Source organism: Python bivittatus, unplaced genomic scaffold, assembly GCF_059951505.1.
Source record: "Python bivittatus isolate LINGU-HERP-01145 unplaced genomic scaffold, Pbiv_v1 ctg000220_np1212, whole genome shotgun sequence".
Classification (NCBI taxonomy): domain Eukaryota; kingdom Metazoa; phylum Chordata; class Lepidosauria; order Squamata; family Pythonidae; genus Python; species Python bivittatus.
In genome coordinates this window covers 1,055,118-1,073,481 of record NW_028277048.1, presented here as the reverse complement: position 1 = coordinate 1,073,481, position 18,364 = coordinate 1,055,118, and the positions used below count along the sequence as shown (strand labels likewise).

Genomic DNA, 18,364 nt, shown 5'->3' with positions numbered 1-18,364 from the left:
CGCTGGACGTCCCCGCTTCACCCGGAAGAAGAAAGGCGTTGGGCGCGGGCCGGGGAAGGAAGCCCTCGCCCAACGTGGGAGCGGGTTTGGTGCGCGAGTCGGCGGCGGGAGCGCTGCGCTTTTCCCGGGGAGTGGGGGAGCCGCGCCCATTTTCTCCCGTGGAACCTTTGGCTCTTTCGCAGCCTGGCTGCCCTCCAGCTGGGCTGGGTGACTCCTGCTATTCCCAGCTGGGGGTTTGGAGGGGCCTCTCTTCGGGAAGCTTGGCCGAAAGCATAACGTGGTATCCATGTTAGACAAATGCTCCCGTCCGCTGCTCCAAAAAGCTCTGCTAAATATAGTCGTCAGACATGCAAGGCGGACGCACCAGGAAACTGACTCCAGGGGATTAGAACTATACTTTATTGAGACAGGCTATAGTAACAGAATTTTGCAAGTCTGCTCGCGTTTTCCCTCCCCTCCATCTTATACCCCAGGGAATTGGAGGGGGAGCAGCTCTTTCTAATAGCCCCCTTAATCCATGCTTTGTCTGCACCTGTTGCCTGATGGCTTCTGGTTGCCTTCCCCAAGGTCATTTAATGGCTCTCTACAATAGAATTAGTTAGTGTGGTAAAATACTGTAAAGTGCAGTAGTAAACAGGCGGAGCCAGTTTGGTGTGGTGGTTAAGGCATCAGGCTAGAAACTGGGAGACTGTGCGCTCTAGTCCGCAAAGCCATTTGGCTGAACTTAGGCCAGTCACTCTCTCAGCCCTAGGAAAGAGGCAATGGCAAACCACTTCCAAAAAACCTTGCCAAGAAAACTGCAGGGACTTGTCCAAGCAGTTGCCGGGAGTCAACACTGATTCTTTTTTCCATCAGGGTTGTTTCTGTTATATTTGCATATAATTATATATTATATTATTATAATATAATAGTATGTTTACTGTATTTTTCTGCGGGAGTCTCCTCTATGGTGCTATTCATAGTTTTAGTGGCACTGTATTTCTAGTTCCTCCCATTTATTGTTTTTTCCATGTAATTACCAAAAGTTATAAAGTTTTACATCTTTTTTCTTAATTAAAAAAAGTAGCTTGAGATTTTGGTCCAACTCCTCAGAGGAGAGGGATGTTTTTCTTAGTCACATGTAAGTCAGGGCAACAAGGGATAGGAAGTGACACTATAGAATTTTTTATCTATTTTATTTCTTTTGTTTGTCAGACGATAAAGAGGCTGTGGAATCCCTATCTATCTTACATGCCAGAATTAGAAATTGTTTCATATATCTCTATATGTACTTAGAAAAATAAAAACTGGAATTTTAGAATTTAAAATATCCCACTAACTAGTGAAAATAAAACATAGCAAAAATACCTTACCAAATTATAATGTAATTTGCTTTAAAAGAAAGGATGTTTTCCAATAAATTAGCCACTGCTATACTTAACACAAAAAAGTTCTCTTTGTCTTAAATGAAAAAAGAACAGATAGAAATGATGTATGAAGTAAAGTTCAAAATGGCAAACTTAAATGGGGTTCTTTTTTTCCTTCAGTAAAAGACTGCCAGTGAACAACAGCAGTGGAGGTGAGAAGTAGGAAGATACATAGTGCTGCATACACTGAAGACATTTCCCCCCAACATTTACAAGAGGAAAATGATTAAAATGCTGTTAGCTAAGCAAAAATCTCAGGCAATCAACATTTAACCAAGGGTTGGGCAGAAAACATATTTAGAAACAGTCTAGGAGTGAGTCAAGCCAACTAATCTGAGCTCCAGTCCAGAAGGCACAAAAAAGCTCCAAAATTGAAGTATAAATCAAGTTAACATCTATTGGAGAACTCTGCTTCTGTCATAGCTTTTACTGAAGAGTCATATTCAAAAGATGAGAAAGAGCTGTGGGAAGCCTTGGAAACTAATAAACTCACTGATCAACACAGTGCAACAAACAAGTTCATGGCATTTCTACTACCTGGCTAGGATCCATTTTGGCCCTCTGATCTTGTGCCACCAGTTGAGGTGATTTATTTCTGGCTCACCATTGGTGCATTTATAGGCATTGTTGAGAAGGGATTGCCCCATCACCAACCATTGCAGAAACCTGCCACCATAAACACAGCTGTTAGGAAAGGGAGGACCCCGTTTAAAAAATGCTGATATCATCTTCAAAGCTTGTAAGAGACTTTTAAAGTGTCAGGAATGACAGCTTAGTAGCCAGGAAGTTTTTAAGTTTTCCTTTTTGTGTTGTTTGGTAGAACAACCAGAGTAATGCACACAACAAATATCATGATTTAAATTTAACAATACTTGAGTTTTTTCCTTGTGCCTTCTGGATTGGACTTGGCTTGACTTACTCTTAGATTATCTCTAAATAAATTTTCTGTCGAACCCTTTGGTTAAATGTTGATTGCATGAGAGAGACTTTTCCCCACCCAATAGCATTTTAATCCTCATTGCTGAGTCCACTGGCATATATTATCTCATGTGTTCAATAACCATTTCATGGCCATAAATACTTCTGCCTGCCTCTACTCCCTTGGGCATCTCTTCCCTGAAAAATGAACTTTCAGAGAATATGCCTCATCACAATATGGGTCTTATCAGGCAGTATATGGACAGTTTACATCTAGCAACTTTCTGCAGTCACGCCAAATCATGCAGATTCAGTCGAAACTTGGGGATGCATTTTAATCTACATATCATTGCCCTCTAGCTGTAAGTGCTCTTTATGCTGCTTTTCCTATAAAGGAAGTTCATTTCCTTCTGAAAACCAGTGTATCTTTGAAGGGTTATCTGAAACTATACCTGACAGCATGTTGGTTTGTTTTAAGAGTATAAAAATTGAAGAATTTTGAATTGAAATGTATTCTAGGGTTCAATACTTATAACTGGAGTATAAACAGACTAACATTTTTTAGAACTATTTTGAAAGACATATATGGAGAATTAAAGAATTTCAAGTCTTGGAATTTGTTCAGACTGTCCATACTGAATGGGGCTCATGGCCTTTACACAGAGTAATCCATCCAGATTATCTACTCCATGGTTTGGTGAAGGGAAATGATTTGAGAGGGAATCCATAAAGTTGATTTGTAGCAGGAAGTAGAAGTGGCTTGCCACACAGAGACAAAGTGCAATTTCCTCAAATGGCAAAACTCATTAGGCAAGCATGTTCTCCTTTTTGTTATTCCAATCTTGCAAAACTTTGTTGTAAGTTAATGGTGATTCCCATGTCTGTCTGCAAAAACAAGATGTTCCATAGTAATGTGGAGCTGAAAGTTCTTTTTCTTCTAACTGGTATGTTTTCCCTTTTCTTTTATCTTATATCCATTTCTGAATCCCATCATAAAGAGAAGGAAAGTGGAGGGCATGGTTATAGTAGGAAAGCTCTTACTATTTTACCAATATTTGAACTCTTAGAGAAGACAGCATGAATGGAAGATTCATGGGAGGGGGTTTCCAGGAAGACCCATTGTGATGGAGGGGATGGGAGGGGGATAACAGCTAAAAATGAGATGTATATTGAAATCCTAATGTTAGAATCCAAATCTCCCTGTCCTCAAGTGATAAGTTTGCTTTGAACCTAGGATCAAGCAAGGATGGTTGTCAGGATGGTTGACACCAATTTCTTTGTAACAGAAACTTGACATGAATTTATGACATTTTGAGATAGGCTAATATTAAGCTGAATACATATCTGCATCTAAAATATGGAACTGATATCTAGTTTAAATTTATCCTGGGCAACAATTCAAAACCTATAAAATCTACCTTGTGAAACCAAATAAATTATTCATAATCGATTTATTTGGTTTCACAAGGTAGGTTTTATAGATTTTGAATGGTTGCCCAGGATAAATTTAAACTAGATATCATTTGCAATTTGACATATAGATCCGCCTTCTGTGCATATAATGTTGAAAAATAGAGAAAACAAAAGTTACTATATTTCAATTTAAACAGAAATATATACATAATTATGGAATCAGAAAACTTCAGGGAAAAAAGCTGCCATTACTTGGAACAGTGCTCCAAAGCTGCCAATTTTTTTTGTTTTACTATCAGCATGTTAAATGTTCCCCCTAAAGATACTGTTGAGGCAGAATAATGGAATTGTACAATCATTTTACAGAAGGCAAATGGCTTTTTATTTTCCTTGAAATTTTGCTGGATCTAAGCCAGCAAAAGGAAAAGGTATATAATTTCAGGGGGAAAGGGATTACCCCAGACCTCTTAGCTCCAATATAAGTAAAAGTGGAACCATAGAAGTGTGGAAACAAAGAATAATAATAATAGAAGCATGAGATCTGATCAAATGAACAGAATTTTCTGTCCCAAGAAAATTAGAGAAAGGAAACATCTTTTCACTAAAGATTGTGGGAGGGGGAAGGTTAAAGAACAATAAGCAAGATTACACATATTACTGCAAACCATTTTTATGTAGAAAATTCAGAGAGCGTTATGAGATGAAACTGAAATTGAAAAAGGAACAAGAGAAGCTAAAAACCTAATGGCAGCAGCCACTAGAAAAAGCACATGGCATTTCTACCACATGGATATTTTAGGACCATCTGAATATCCATTCTGGCGCGCTCTGCTCTTGCAAGACCATTGAAGTGATATATTTCTGGCTCTGCACTGGTGCCTTTATAGATACTGTTGAGAAGGGATCGACCCATCACCAACCACTGCAGAAACCTGAACCATAAACACAGCTGTTAGGGAAAAATATACTTAATTTAGTTTATTCAGCAGGTGTTTAATAACCTTCCTCTTCTAACATTTAACATTTAATCAAAAATAACAGGTTGGCAATATGTTTTGGAGGATTCCAGGACTGCCCCCAAGATTTTGTGGGGCTGTACTTTGCCAAAAACGAATGGCTTGCTAACTACCACCCTTGTTTCTTTAAAATACAACTCTGGTTTATTTTATCATTTGCTAAAAATACTTATAAGGCTGATTAACATCTTTTCATAAATGGAGATTTTGCCAAAATAGCAAAGAGTTGATGCCCATAAATACGTTGTTTTCTAATATTTTAATGCAATATTTATGAACCTCAGTCCTTCACATCTTGTTTTGTGCTGTTTTAGGTTGTGTAGCATCTTTCAGCCGATTTCCCTCTCCGCTTATTTTCCTGGATGTTCTTTCGGACAATGTAACCGAAGGAGATTCTCTCAAGATAGCATGTATTGCACCCAGGAAATATGTGGATGCTTGGTTTTTTTTGTTCAAGGAGAACAAATCTAAGGCACTGAAGAGTTTGCCTGCTGCAGAGTCTCAGCATACTGTTACCTTCCTTCTGGAGAACGTCACGACTGGTGCTGGGGGCAGGTACCGATGCCAGTATGGGCTCTACAATGGAAGCCAGTTGCAGGAGTCTGAATTTAGCCACGTCCTAGAGATTACAGTGAAGGGTAAGTCTTTCTCAGACTAGATGAGCAAATATTTGGGAGACAGGACGGGCGAGAGTTGCACTTGCTCTGTTTGGAAATCATTACTCCCATTTTTAATGTACAGTGAAACTTTGATATAACAGGCTCTCAATTAACAGATGTTGGATGGAACACCATAAATTTACATTCAGACTTAACACTTGAAATAAGGGACAAGTCTGTTGTTTCTGAAGTCTGTCCATACAACAGAGGGTTTTTATTATTTATGTAAATATACATCTTTACATAATTATTCAATTGATATTTTATCTCATTTGTATCAATTTGTGTCATTTGCATAAAGCATCAATTATATAATTATGTCAATGATGTAAATTACATTAAGTAACGAACATTTGGATTTGATGGACATCCTTTTACCCCAAATGATCTGTTAAATTGAAGTTTTACTGTAAATTATTGATGGCAGGGATAGCTAACATTTTCTTGCCTGGGAGCTGCATTTCCTTTTTTTGTCTTGTCTGAAGGCCACAGTGCTTCTGTTGTGGGGCTGACTTTTTCAGACCTTTGGGAGGAATTGGGAAAATGTAAGGGGCAACATGGATACTCTCCCCATAAAACAGGAAAATTGACCTAATTTCCCCATAAACCTTCTCCACCCAAAAACCCAAATGGGAAAAAGATGCTGGAGATCTGGCGTAGTCTATGGGCCATGAATTGCCCACCCCAGACATAAATCAGAATCATTAAATAATGTTCCCATTTAGTGAGCTGTGAAATAATCTCTTTTAATTTCTGAATTTTTGCCTAATTTAAAACATCTGGAACAAACAGTATTAATAATTTTAAAATTGCCTTCTACTTACAGCTCCCTACTGGTGCTTTAGCTTGTCTCTCTCTATACCCTTCCAGTTCCTGAAGAATGAGAACAGGAGGCAGCTTCAGCACATAAGGAACAAAACAAACCCATCAAAAAATAGACCAAAATACCTAATAATAATAACAACAACAACTATGGCAAAAGAAAGCAAGGACAGTACCAATAGCAATCCCAAAACATCTGGAGTACTACTTGAAGACCATCGGCATTGACAAAATCACCATTGACTGATTGCAAAAGGCAGCTTTACTTGGAACAGCTTACATCCTGCGATTTCGATCATTTTGGGCACTTGGCAACCAGCTTGCATTTACAACCGGTTGCCAAGCTCCCTGCAATCATGTGATCAACATTTGCAGTCTTCTCTACCAGCTTCCCCAGTGGAAGCCGGTAGGGAAGGTTGCAAGCAGAGGGGACGTGGCAGTGGGCAGTTTCAGAGCTCAAGTCTTCAGGATTTGAGGTCCCTGCCTTTGCACCACTGCAAGGCTTCCCCTTTCCCTTCAGCAGTGCAAAGCCAGGGACTTGAAATCTTCGGGATTTGAGGTCACTGCCTTGGCACTGCTGTGAAGTTTCCCCTCCCCCTTAAGCAGTGCGAAGGCACGGACCTCAAATCTTCAGGTGCTACATTCATTGCTGAGAGAAGGGAGGGGAAAGAGGATGGAGTCAAAACAGCTGTCTGCTGAAGGATTTCAGCTCCGCATGGAGGTGAAATCCTTCAGCAGACAGCTCTTTCACTCTGCTTAACGACCTGGGAGATTGCTTAATGACTGCAACTGGGAGTGCCTGGATTGCAGTCATTGAGCGAAGCAGTCACATGGGTGTCTCACTTAACGACAATTTCATTCAGCAACTGAGTTTCTGGTCCCAATTGTCATTAGGCAAGGACTAATTGTACTGTGATATCAAATATAAGCACCAGTTCACTGCAAGGAACAAACCAACTAATGTACAGCACAGCTGCAGTTATAACTGAATACCATGGATACAAAATCAACAAACAAGAAAAAAAGCCAAACAGTGCACCACCAAAATGGAAGATCAGCTTGGAAAATAATATCAGCATGGTAAGATCAGATGCAAGTAAGCTACAACAGATGAAAGAGAAGAAGCAGAAGAACAAGAAGACTAAAGAATACCTGATCAAGAAATATCATCTAGAGACAAGGAAGATCAAGGAAGCACTGGAAATAATAAAGCAGCAAATAACAGCCATAGCTAAGAAAATAATCAGATACGAAGCTTGAATTGCACACTATAGGCAGACACTCCAATTTCAGTTGAAGCAGAAATGTTTACCAATCCATCAACGGAGAGATTGCAATGAACCAGCCAACACCTGACAAAGAAGAAACAGTGCAGTTCTGGGCGCAACTATGGGACAACTCAAAGAAATACAAGAATGCAGGATGGGTAAAGGGGGTGGAGAAGGGAAAAAAAAGCTGAAAGGAAAGAACTTGTAATAACAGCAGAAATGGTGGAGAAAAGGGCAAGGAAGATCAAGAATTGGTCAACACCAGGTGAAGATGAACTGCATGGTTTTTGGTTGAAACATCTGACTGCTCTGCACCCACTCATTGCCAAGCAGTTTAACAATATACTGCAAGGAAGTGAAATTGAAGTTTGGTTAACATCTGGCAAAACCTACTTGATAATGGAAGATCCAACAAAAGGGGCAGCACCAGGCAACTACTGGCCAATTATCTGCTTGCCAACAACTTTCAGATTGCTAACTGGTGTTGTAGCTGATGCAGTCCAACAGTATCTAGTTGAAAATAAGCTGAGCAGAAAGGAAACTACCCAAATAGCAGAGGAACAAAAGATCAGCTCCTAACTGATAAGATGATTGTGAAAAACTGCAAGAGAAGGAAGACCAACTTGAATGTACAGTAGTTTGGATTGATTATAAGAAGGCAGTTGACTCCCTACCACATGATTGGATAACCAAGTACCTAGAAATAACAGGAGTCAGTAGAAACATCAGAAACTTTGTGCAAAGATCAATGGCACAATGGAAGACACAGTTGCTGGTCAATGGTGATAGACTGGAAGATATTAATATCAAGAGAGGAATCTTTGAAGAAGATCACTATCACCACTACTGTTTGTCATTACATTGATTCTTCTGTCAACAATACTGAACAAGTCAGGCCATGGCTATTAAGCATCAAAAACATCTGCCAGGCTATCCCATCTCCTTTACATGGATGATCTGAAGCTGTATGGAAAAACACCATCTGAAATAGAATTGCTGTTCTATTTCAGATGGTGTTCCAAATATACATCCAAGATACTGCAGTGGAGTTTGGACTGGACAAATGTGCCACCCTTATCAGCAGAAGAAAAATAGTGAAAACTGAAGGAATCAAGATGCCCTATGGAAATAACATTAAGAATTTGGATGAAGAAGATCACTACAAATAACTGGGCATCCTTCAGGCTGACAACATCGAGCACACTGAAGTCAAGAAGAAGGTTAGGAGTGAATACATCATGAGAGTGAAGAAGATCTTAAAGTCCAAACTCAGTGGAAGAAATACTATCAAGGCAATTAACACCTGGGCAATTTCAGTCATTAGATACACAGCTGAAATAGTGAACTGGACTCAAGCAGAACTAGAAGCCCTGGATAGGAAAACCAGAAAAATAATGACAATGGATCATGCCCTTCATCAATGCAGTGAGTTTGACAGACTCTACTTACTAAGGAGCATAGGTAGGCATGGAATGTTGCAAGTACACCAGACAGTTGAAGAAGAAAAAAAAGGGCATTGGAAGAATGTCTGAAGGACAGTGAAGAAGATGCCACATAACACCCCAGACTTAATAATTGTTGATAAGAAAGACAAAAAAGTTTTGATAGTAGACATTGCAATACCTGGAGACAGTAGAAGAAAAGAGAAAGAACTGGAGAAAATCACAAAATACAAAGACCTGCAAATAGAAATAGAATGTGGCAAAAGAAAGCAAAAATAGTACCAATAGTAATAAGCGCCTTGGGTGCAATCCCAAAACATCTGGAGTACTACTTGAAGACCATTGGCATTGACAAAATCATCAGTCAATTGCAAAAGGCTGCTTTACTTGGAACAGCTTACATCCTGTGACGATAACTTTAACACCATCAAACAACAACATCTGCCTATCCCAGGTCCTAATGCTGGTCTTTTTCTGTGCCCCCAAGTCAGTCTTGGCTCCTGGCAGCTGCCTAGACAATTCCCTGCAGTTTTCTTGGCAAGATTTCAGAAGTGGTTTGCCATTGCCTGCTTCCTAGGGCTGGGAGGGAGTGACTGGCCCAAGTTCACCCAGCTGGCTTTGTGCCCAAGGCAGGACTAGAACTCTGGGTCTCCTGGTTTCTAGTCTGGTGCCTTAACCACTACACCAGATCTGCTGTCAGTGCTTGCCTGATTACATGTGAAAGCAAAATTATGCATTTCTAGCACAAGAGTTTCATAATCATATGAGAGAAATCTTAACAGAAATAAAAGTGTAGCAAACCACCAAAATAAACAAAGGACCAGTTGTAATCACTGTATAAAATAATTATTATAACTCATATAATGTTTGAGAGGAGTTTGGGATTTTAGCAAAAGACCTGGGGAGCCTTGGGCTTGGCTTGTGCCAGGGATGGGAAATGGCTTTTGCAGACCCACTTTTTCTTTTATGTGGATGTATTTTTCTCCAAGAGTGGGAGAGGTATCTATCTCCCCTTGCATTTCAGCTCCTGCCTGCCTGACTGCCTGCCTGCCTGACTGCCTGCCTGCCTGCCTGAATTTATTTGCTACCTCCTCCCCATCTGATCCTCCAAAATATGACTCCAAAGGTAAGTGCTGTAGCAGAGACTTTTCCTGCCGAGAGTAGCTTTCCCCATCCCGAGGCTTCCAGGCACGTGGACTTCCCTTCATTGCTACCCAACAGGAACAAAAGGGCTGTCCAGCTTGGTAAGAGTGCCCTCTCTGACAAGTGACCGACAAGTGTTTGAGAAACAGATTTGAGGGCAAGCCATGCTCGGCTCCCTGGCTCTAGTTTAGCAGAAGCTATCCAGACATTAGACATTTTCCTCCACCTTTCTTGAGGTTTAAAGGATATCTACCCTTGTTTTTCTCAGTTCTGGAGGTAGGCACCTGTAGGTTATTGATACAAGCAGTGTTTGTGGCCCAGGTAACTCCAGCTCCCAATGTAATTCCCACAAGCAGGACTACCATGGGAAAGGTGGAGACTTATTAAAATGCATAGGAGCAAATTACTGCATCTGGGGCAGAACTGGGGTTGGGAGATGTGGAGGGTGACTGGGAAAAGAAAGAAGAACCTTCTGCTTTCCTTGTTATGCCTAAAGGAAAAAAGGATAAGGGCGCACCCTTGGTTTATTGCCTTCTTTGACCTTTCCTCCATTTCCAGGTGCAGCCTCGGTTCTCCCCACTGCCCTTAGTGTCACTGGAGTGCTGCTTTTGGTTCTGATCCTGTTTGCAGCTGTGGGAACAACTGGATACCGTAGGTGGAATGCACCGGCTGGGTGTCTGTTTCAGAATGAACACTGGCCACACATGTTGCCTAGGATGGAGACTTCTGGGACATTCTCCTTTCATGTTTAGGTTTTTGATATATATACTTGGAGAACAGTTCAGCCAAAGCAGCTGTTCTCTGTGACTGCACACCCTACAGGATTTGTCACTCAGTGTGTAGCAATACTATTTACTTGGACAAAGGGCTATAATGTTTGGCGAACTTTTTGGCTGTAGCAGTGTTCAGAAAAAAAAAGAGTGATATATATTAACATATAGCCAGTTGTTACTAGCTTCTGTTGTGTGTGAGCATGCATGCATGTAGGGGATGTTTTTGTTGTAAAATTGTAAAGGGAAGAGATATTTTTCTGTTTTAATTTATATCTTAACAGCATCAATGTATACAATGTAAGAAGAAGAAAAGGATGAATGTTCCCCCTCTGTGGCTACCAACTTTTAATCTGAGTATTGATCTTTTTGCCTTCCATCCTTTCAGCAGGAATGGCCATCCTTGGCTCATTTTTTTTTTAAATAGAGACTTTGGATAATAGAACTGCCAGTCTATTGCAGAGAAGTGTTTTCTGTATTACCTTTTACAGGCCTGGTTTTTTCACCATTCATAATAAAAGGCAATTACAGTGGCAGTCTGTCCAGTGTGGACTGGCAGGAAGATAACTATATCTTTTAGAATTCATTATTTCCTGTTTATTACTGATTATTCAGATAGTTTTATCTGTGAGAAAAGAGGAGGTTTTAATGAGTGGATTCTCTCTTTGCAGCCAGATAAATAATTATTTATTTGTAATTTACTTTAATTAGTATGATTCGATTTTTTTTTTTTTAATCTGCGCTCAGTCGTTACCGACTCTGCAGTGACTGCTTGGACGAGTCCTTGCAGTTTTCAAGGCAAGGTGTTTCGGAAGTGGTTTGCCAGAGCCTCCTTCCGAGAGCAGAGCCCAGCTGGCGAGCGCAGGAGGCAGAGTTTCCGTTGCTTTGCGCCCTTTTCGGGCGAGTGCGGTTTCGCACTTACCGGCAACTGCTCCTGACTCCTTTTGCAAGGCGCCACCAGCATTTTTCCTCCCACCGGAGTGAGAGTACCCATTTATCTACCCACATGAGTTTTCGAACTGTTGGGTTGACAGGAACTGGGGAGGAAACAGGAGCTCACCCTGTTAACGCGAAGGCTGGACTCGAACCGCTGAAGCGTCGACCATTTCTGGCCGGCAACTTTCAGTGTCATTAAGCCGCTGCGCCACCACGTCCCCCCATGATTCAATTGTACAGCACTACAAATGTGGTTTAAAAGAAAGGAACAGATTAATAAAATACAGCACAGAAATAGGCTGCAAACTTATCTAGAGGGCAAATATTGATGTATTTGATATGTACAAGGGCCAAGCCAGGAATTCTGAAGTGATTAAAAGATTGAAAGACAAATTTGTGTGCACCTGGGGGAAGCTGGAGTAAGGGGGAGGCAGAGATGTGGTAGAGGTAGACCATCTCTCATGGATGGGGCAGCATTCTGGAATCACTGTGGAAGCAAAGTAGCATCAGGGGTAGGCCTAAAAGAAAGCCTTAAATAGACACATTCAGAGCACGTTGCTGTTTGATCTTCCATTAAGACTGCACTCCCCATAGCCAGACTTTTGGCTCATAGTATTTATAATGCTGCTTCCTGATACACCCTCATTTTCCTTTTTCTAATAGTTAAAAGAAGAAGAAAGAAGAAAAGGTGAGAGAATCTTACCCTCAATGATTGAGTTCAAAAGTTGTGATAGGAGTTGGGTGGCTAGACTTCTGTGTGACTAGAGTAGTGATGGGTCCTCCCGCAAGGAGGGAAGTATTCCCCTGAAATACTGTATTCCCCTGAAATACTGGTTTTGAAGAACATGTTCCCCAGCAAATTGGTACAAATTAGTGAAGTGCTGCCAGGGGGGATTGCTGCCTGCTCCTAATAGCTGCGAACCACCCATTTGTATTTAGTTTTTATGGACCAGAAGTCTTATTTTGGTGCTTGACACAGCCAGCTTTTCCTCTTACCCTGTACTGAACTTCTCCTATTCCACTGCCGCATTCAAAGGGGCAACGGAATCAGTCACCACCAGCAGCTTTCTTCAGAACCAATGAGGCATTGTGGGATGGCCAAATATGCTCATTAGTTGATATAACACTTTGTTTGCTTAGGGAGCTGAACTCCTGCTGGGCAGAAGCAAGCTATCCCACCACAGGTATGTAGAATGAAGCTGCACTTCCAATTGCTTTGATATATCAGAGTTCGATAGGCGAGGAGGTGGATTACCAGCAGAGAAGGCCAGAAATCAAAAGTGCTTGGCTTGGAATTAGTCCTAGTTGGAATTCAAAGGTGCCCTTTCCCAAGTTCCCAAATAGGGTTCTGCGATTTTGATCTTTACTGACATGTAAAGGAAGTGAGCCCTCTCAAGGAGCATAAGATAACAACACATATTTTGCAAATCTTGGCCTATTTTAATTGTCAGTGTAATATTTAGGTTAAAAATACTTGCGAAGAAACATATATGAGATGAACAAGACACAGCAGAAGCAGGCTGTTCAGGTATTGGAAAGCAAGAACTAGATTTTATTTAATTTAAATTTAAAGAGAGCTTGCACTCTGTGTCCCATTCCCCACAGTAGAAGAGGAACGTGACCAACTTCTCCATCTGGTCATATCCCATCACGCAGTTCATGACATGAGGATGATAATGGCTGCTAAATGGACAGGTGGCCTCAAAGGAAAGTTTGTGAAGGAAAAGAAATCCTCAGCAATGAGGCAGTTTCTCATTAGAATTCAAGAAATAGATTGTAAAAGAAACCAGCAAACTTGATAGCCTAACTTTGGATAAAAGTCTCTGGAATCGCTATCCCAGATTGGAGAACAGAAGGTCTCTGGCAGCATTCAAAAGTAACCCTCTTCCCTGCCTAAACCCCTCTTTCTCATGCCTTTTCTTCTATCTTTTATTAGCTGTCTTTCCACAGCCATAAAAAGATGCAGATTGAGGGTGTTTAGAGAGAACCAAAGAGGTTTTATTGAGATAATGAAAAAGCATAATCTGTAAAATTATGTAAAAACCAGTAAAAGAAATTAAGCTGATGTCATAATCAGCAATAATCTTACTGCCACGTGTCACAAGATGTAATAACTTCCTTGAAAATGTATCTGTTTAGAGATTAAGATATTTGTACGACTGAATTCTTGAATACCCAGTAACGCTATTCACATTGCTGTTTCTCACAGAGACATCCTTTGACAGCACTATGTTCACCGTTTCAGAGGTAAGCTATCAAAGATTTGGTGGGCAGGACACTTGTCACTTTAAGCAGTGAAAGTGGAAGGGCTGTTTTCAACAAGTAGCTCCATACCTTGCTTAAGATATATGTATATAACCTCACCAATGCAAGTGAGATTTAGTTCTATCTGGAGTTCATCTTCATGTTTTTATCCACCATCTGCCCTTTTTTGGTCTCTTTCACTTTCTCATTTTTTGATCTTTTTATCCCACAAGAAATCAAACCAGGAAATCAAACCAACAGTAGAAAATTCAGGTGCTTCGATCTCCTCAGCCACGGGCCCAAGACTTGTATCCAGAACCTCCCTGGAAAAGCCAGATTTCTCCACATTCAGAGCTTCAGAATGAAATCCCAATACTTTTGTACCAGTGCCAATGACATTATTCCTCTCCTCTCCCAGTATAAATGGAAACAAAATTAATTGGGTATTTCTCTCCAGAGGCTCTTTGTCATGAAATCTATACAAAACTGCTTCCCATCAATCACACCCTCTGAACTTGGGAAAAATATATTTCTGGCTGGTTTCATCAATTTCCAGATTGTTGGGTTTCCTAAGTTGGAAGAAATAGGATAATTAAGGATGCTTATAGCTCCAGATTTCTTCAGCTCTGAAATTAAATGCTGATGAGACTGGGAGAAGTGAAAATGTAAACAGAAAACACATTGTTGAGTTTTCATTCACTAAATGCTGTTGTTTTCCACAGTTGCATGTGTCATATATATATATATATATATGAGAGCCAGTGTGATGTAGTGGTTAAGGACAAGGAATGGGGAGGCTCAGATATTAGTCCTTCCTTAGGTACAGAAATTGAAGGCAAAAGGAGAAGGGGACGGCAGAGGATGAGATGGTTAGATAGCATCACTGAAGCAATGAGCATGAAACTGAGCAAACTCAGGGAGGCAGTGAAGGACAGGAAGGCCTGGCGCGATATGGTTCATGGGGTCACAAAGAGTCGGACACAACTTAACGACTGAACAACAACAAGGTACAGAAGCCAGATGGGTGATTTAGGGCCAGTCATTCTTTCTCAGTCCTAGAAAACATCTGTCATCAACCCACACTGGATCAGTGTGGTATATTATGGTTCATAACCTTCAGTGAAGAGATCTTCATCCTGCCGTAGATTGAAGATACACACACATGGTCATTTTTCCTGAAAACATATCAGATAGTCTTAGTATAAAAGTGTAAAAGGAATTAGATATTCTTCTACACCAAAAGTTTTGCTCAATTTTTCGAAGCAGAGGGAAGGAGAGGCACCTGCAGCTAGTCACAATGATGCCAAAATGTGGGCTATAATGTCAGGATGGAAATTCCACTGACAAATACAAAGGGAGTGGAGTTTGCATTAGAATACTGAGATGCATGTTTCATCGTTTGTCCCTCGTGGACAATCATGTTGGGAAGTTCAGAATACTTTTTGATCCAAGAAAGTTTGTGACACCTTAAAGACTAACATGTTTATTAAGGCGTGAGCTCTAAAGCCCACCTCATCAGATGTATGCCTATCCTCATTCATAAGTGGAGGGAAAAATGGTAAGCAGGGAAACCATAATATGTCCAACTGGAACAAATTAAAATGTCAAATGCATGAAACTGCTGGTTTAAAATGTACCATCAGAGTTAATTCAATTAAATCAGACCCAATTCTAGTTTGTGTTTTTTTAAAATAAACATTGAATTCATTGCTGCTGTAGTTGAATAATTCCTAAAATTTCCTGTAAATAATTGGCTTGCATCAAAAATGCAATTGTTAACTTTTGCATTTCAGAGACTTTTGCCTTCAAATGTTACTTTGCTTCCTAGACAAATTTTTCTAAGATCCCTGTATTGGGGGGGATGTCTGAATCCAGTTTGAAGAAGTGATGCAAGTCATATTTTGTTTTAAACTTACTTTGTTGAATGAGCCATAGTAGATGGGTTCATACAGTATCCTAAATAAAAATCTAATAAAGCATGTTATTGCTTGGCATGGTATGTGAACCCAGCTAATGAGACCACAGCCCTGAACCAACTCAAAGTCTGCCCCATTTTTGGCTTCTTGTTTTCAGCAGGTGGTCTTAAAGTGATCTTCTGAGAGGAAAATGAAATCTGCAGCCATTTCCATCTATGCATCTGATTGGAGAGAAACCTGACTTATTGGGCAAGCTTCTGTGGTCCAGATAGGTTCTTTGCTTGAACATTTAAAAGCTAATCTATTTGCTGTCTTCCACTGACAGCATAAGAAGCAATGTTTTATTGTCAGTAATACTGTAACGCAGTTCAATTGATGTTCCTGCTTCTTCTTCCATGTCCTCTGAAGACTAAAGATAGAACTCATTTTTTTTTTTGCGTTTGTTCTGTGAATTGCGGCTGTGTTTCACTATCCCTAGGCTCTCAGTGTCCCTGACAATTATGGGATATATCCCTCCTTCCACTTTCATGCCCTGTTGTGACAGGCAGTGTCAACTGCAGCTATGGTGACCCTCTGAGAATTTCAGTTCTTGAAACATCTGACCATAATGTGTGTGACAGGACAGAGGGGTAGGAAATGACAAAATCTGCATTATAGTACAAACCACATGACTTACATACTTGTGTTCAACATCAGGATGCAAGCATGAAAGGCCAGAGGTTATGTTGGGGGTTAAGTTGTGACTTCAGCTTCTAGATGTAATCCAAGGTTCTGGCTGTCACCTTTGAAGCCCTGTGTGGCTCCAGATCTGAAGGGCTGCCTTCTCCTGTATTCATTTGCCCATCCAATCAGATCAAATAAAGTCAACTCCCTCAGGTCCCATCCCTCCAGGATTGTTACCTGATGGGGCCCTGGCAGCGGTTGCTCTCGGAGGCAGTCCCCACTCTTTGGAACTCCCACGGGGCAAATTCTACCTACCTCATACCTCCTAGACTTCACAGAAACTCTGAAAAACTTCCTGTTCCATCTTGCAGTGGAGGACATGCATATGGGGGGTTCTTGGGGTATTTTATATGTATATATCGTTCACTGCCTAGGGTCTGTGGAAATGGGCAGCATGCAAGCAATGTAAATGAATAAACTATGCAAGCAAGCAACCACTTTCCTGGAGGTTTCAGAATTCTACGTGAAAAGAATGTAAGGAGTGGAGAGATATGTCTGCCTCTGTGTTTTTTTTATCTCACACACAATCCTTTCAATCAATTGCCTCCTCCAGGACAGGAGGACATCTGTCAGAAAACTCTCGTCAGTCCATTAAGAGTGTAGAATAGCACCATTCAGAGGCAGGTAGACAAATTCCTTGCAACTGGGATTTTATTATAAAAAGAAAAAGTTCCATTTCTCTTTTCTTATTCTCTACCCACTATCCTACCCCATGTCTCCTGGTTGTGCCAGCACCTGGGGTGCCTCTCCAGTGAACTTTGCTCCTGGCCCTCCAATTTGCCTCAGCCATCTTGGGAAAGTTTTGGCTGATGTTCTCTTTTGTTATGAAAGTGGCTGCTTGTGTCCTCCCGTGCTTGTCTTTGGAGATTTGGTACTTTCCTTCTTCCCAATGCCCCAGATGCTGCCAAGGCGGCCATCTCAGCCCCACTCTTCACCATTCTGGGCCCTCTGGCTTTCTTAGTGCCTTATGCTTTTTTCTGGTCCTCCTTTTTCTTCTCCTACCTTCCATCTTCTCTCCACTGCTCTGTTCCAGCTCTCTTCCTTGCTGTTTTCCTCATGCTACCAAGACATCCTCTTCAGCTGGATTCTTTTTTAAAGGGTTGGTGCTCCGTATATGGTAAGGACAGGCCTTTAAAAGCAGTTGCAGGGGGGGACAGGAACAAGGGGCATGGATGTTTCAGTTGCATCACAGCGGGGAACCCTGGCATTAAACAACCACTATTCATGAAATTTCACACTAACCCTAACCCATACGCTAAATGTAACCATAGAACTAAAGAAGCCTGACCCTAATCCTAAAGACACCCTTATGCTGATACATATATTTACCTTAAATCTAACCCTAGCCACAGAAAGCACTCTCTCCTGTAACAAATTTATGGTGTTAAGATTATCATCAACCAGAAAGAATCACCCTTATGTTTACCTTGACACTAAATTTAATGATAGACTTCAATGTGTCTATCTAAGCTTAAGTGTTTACCTTCACCATATTACCCATGCAAATATTTATCCTAACCTAAACTCTTGCAGTCACTCCCAACTATGAGGGAAACCTGAGTATTGTTAACCCTAAAAATACCCTAGGTTTAATCCTCACACTAACCACTAGAGGATGCTCTTGTATCGCACTGTAGGGAATATTGAACACTGATGTTATTCCTAGTAAAAACCAATAAAATAACTAG

General features: G+C 40.8%; 1 protein-coding gene across 4 annotated transcripts; it reads left to right on the top strand.

Moving 5' to 3' along the window:
* The first annotated feature begins 8 nt into the window (after positions 1-8).
* Positions 9-17,105, top strand: CUNH19orf38 (chromosome unknown C19orf38 homolog). Of its 4 annotated transcripts, none has more exons than XM_025167829.2 (8): positions 9-3,268; positions 5,068-5,391; positions 9,969-10,070; positions 10,646-10,738; positions 12,457-12,481; positions 12,934-12,977; positions 14,003-14,040; positions 16,114-17,105. In XM_025167829.2, the coding sequence occupies exons 1-8, from the start codon at positions 3,118-3,120 to the stop codon at positions 16,126-16,128; spliced, it is 792 nt and encodes a 263-aa protein (XP_025023597.2). In that variant the 5' UTR covers positions 9-3,117; the 3' UTR covers positions 16,129-17,105. The 4 variants fall into 4 exon arrangements, with proteins under 4 accessions (XP_025023597.2, XP_007430089.3, XP_025023596.2 ...); XM_007430027.3 differs by having other exon boundaries at positions 16,111-17,105; XM_025167828.2 differs by lacking the exon at positions 16,114-17,105 and adding an exon at positions 14,271-16,075 and having other exon boundaries at positions 9-1,558.
* The last annotated feature ends 1,259 nt before the right edge of the window (positions 17,106-18,364 follow it).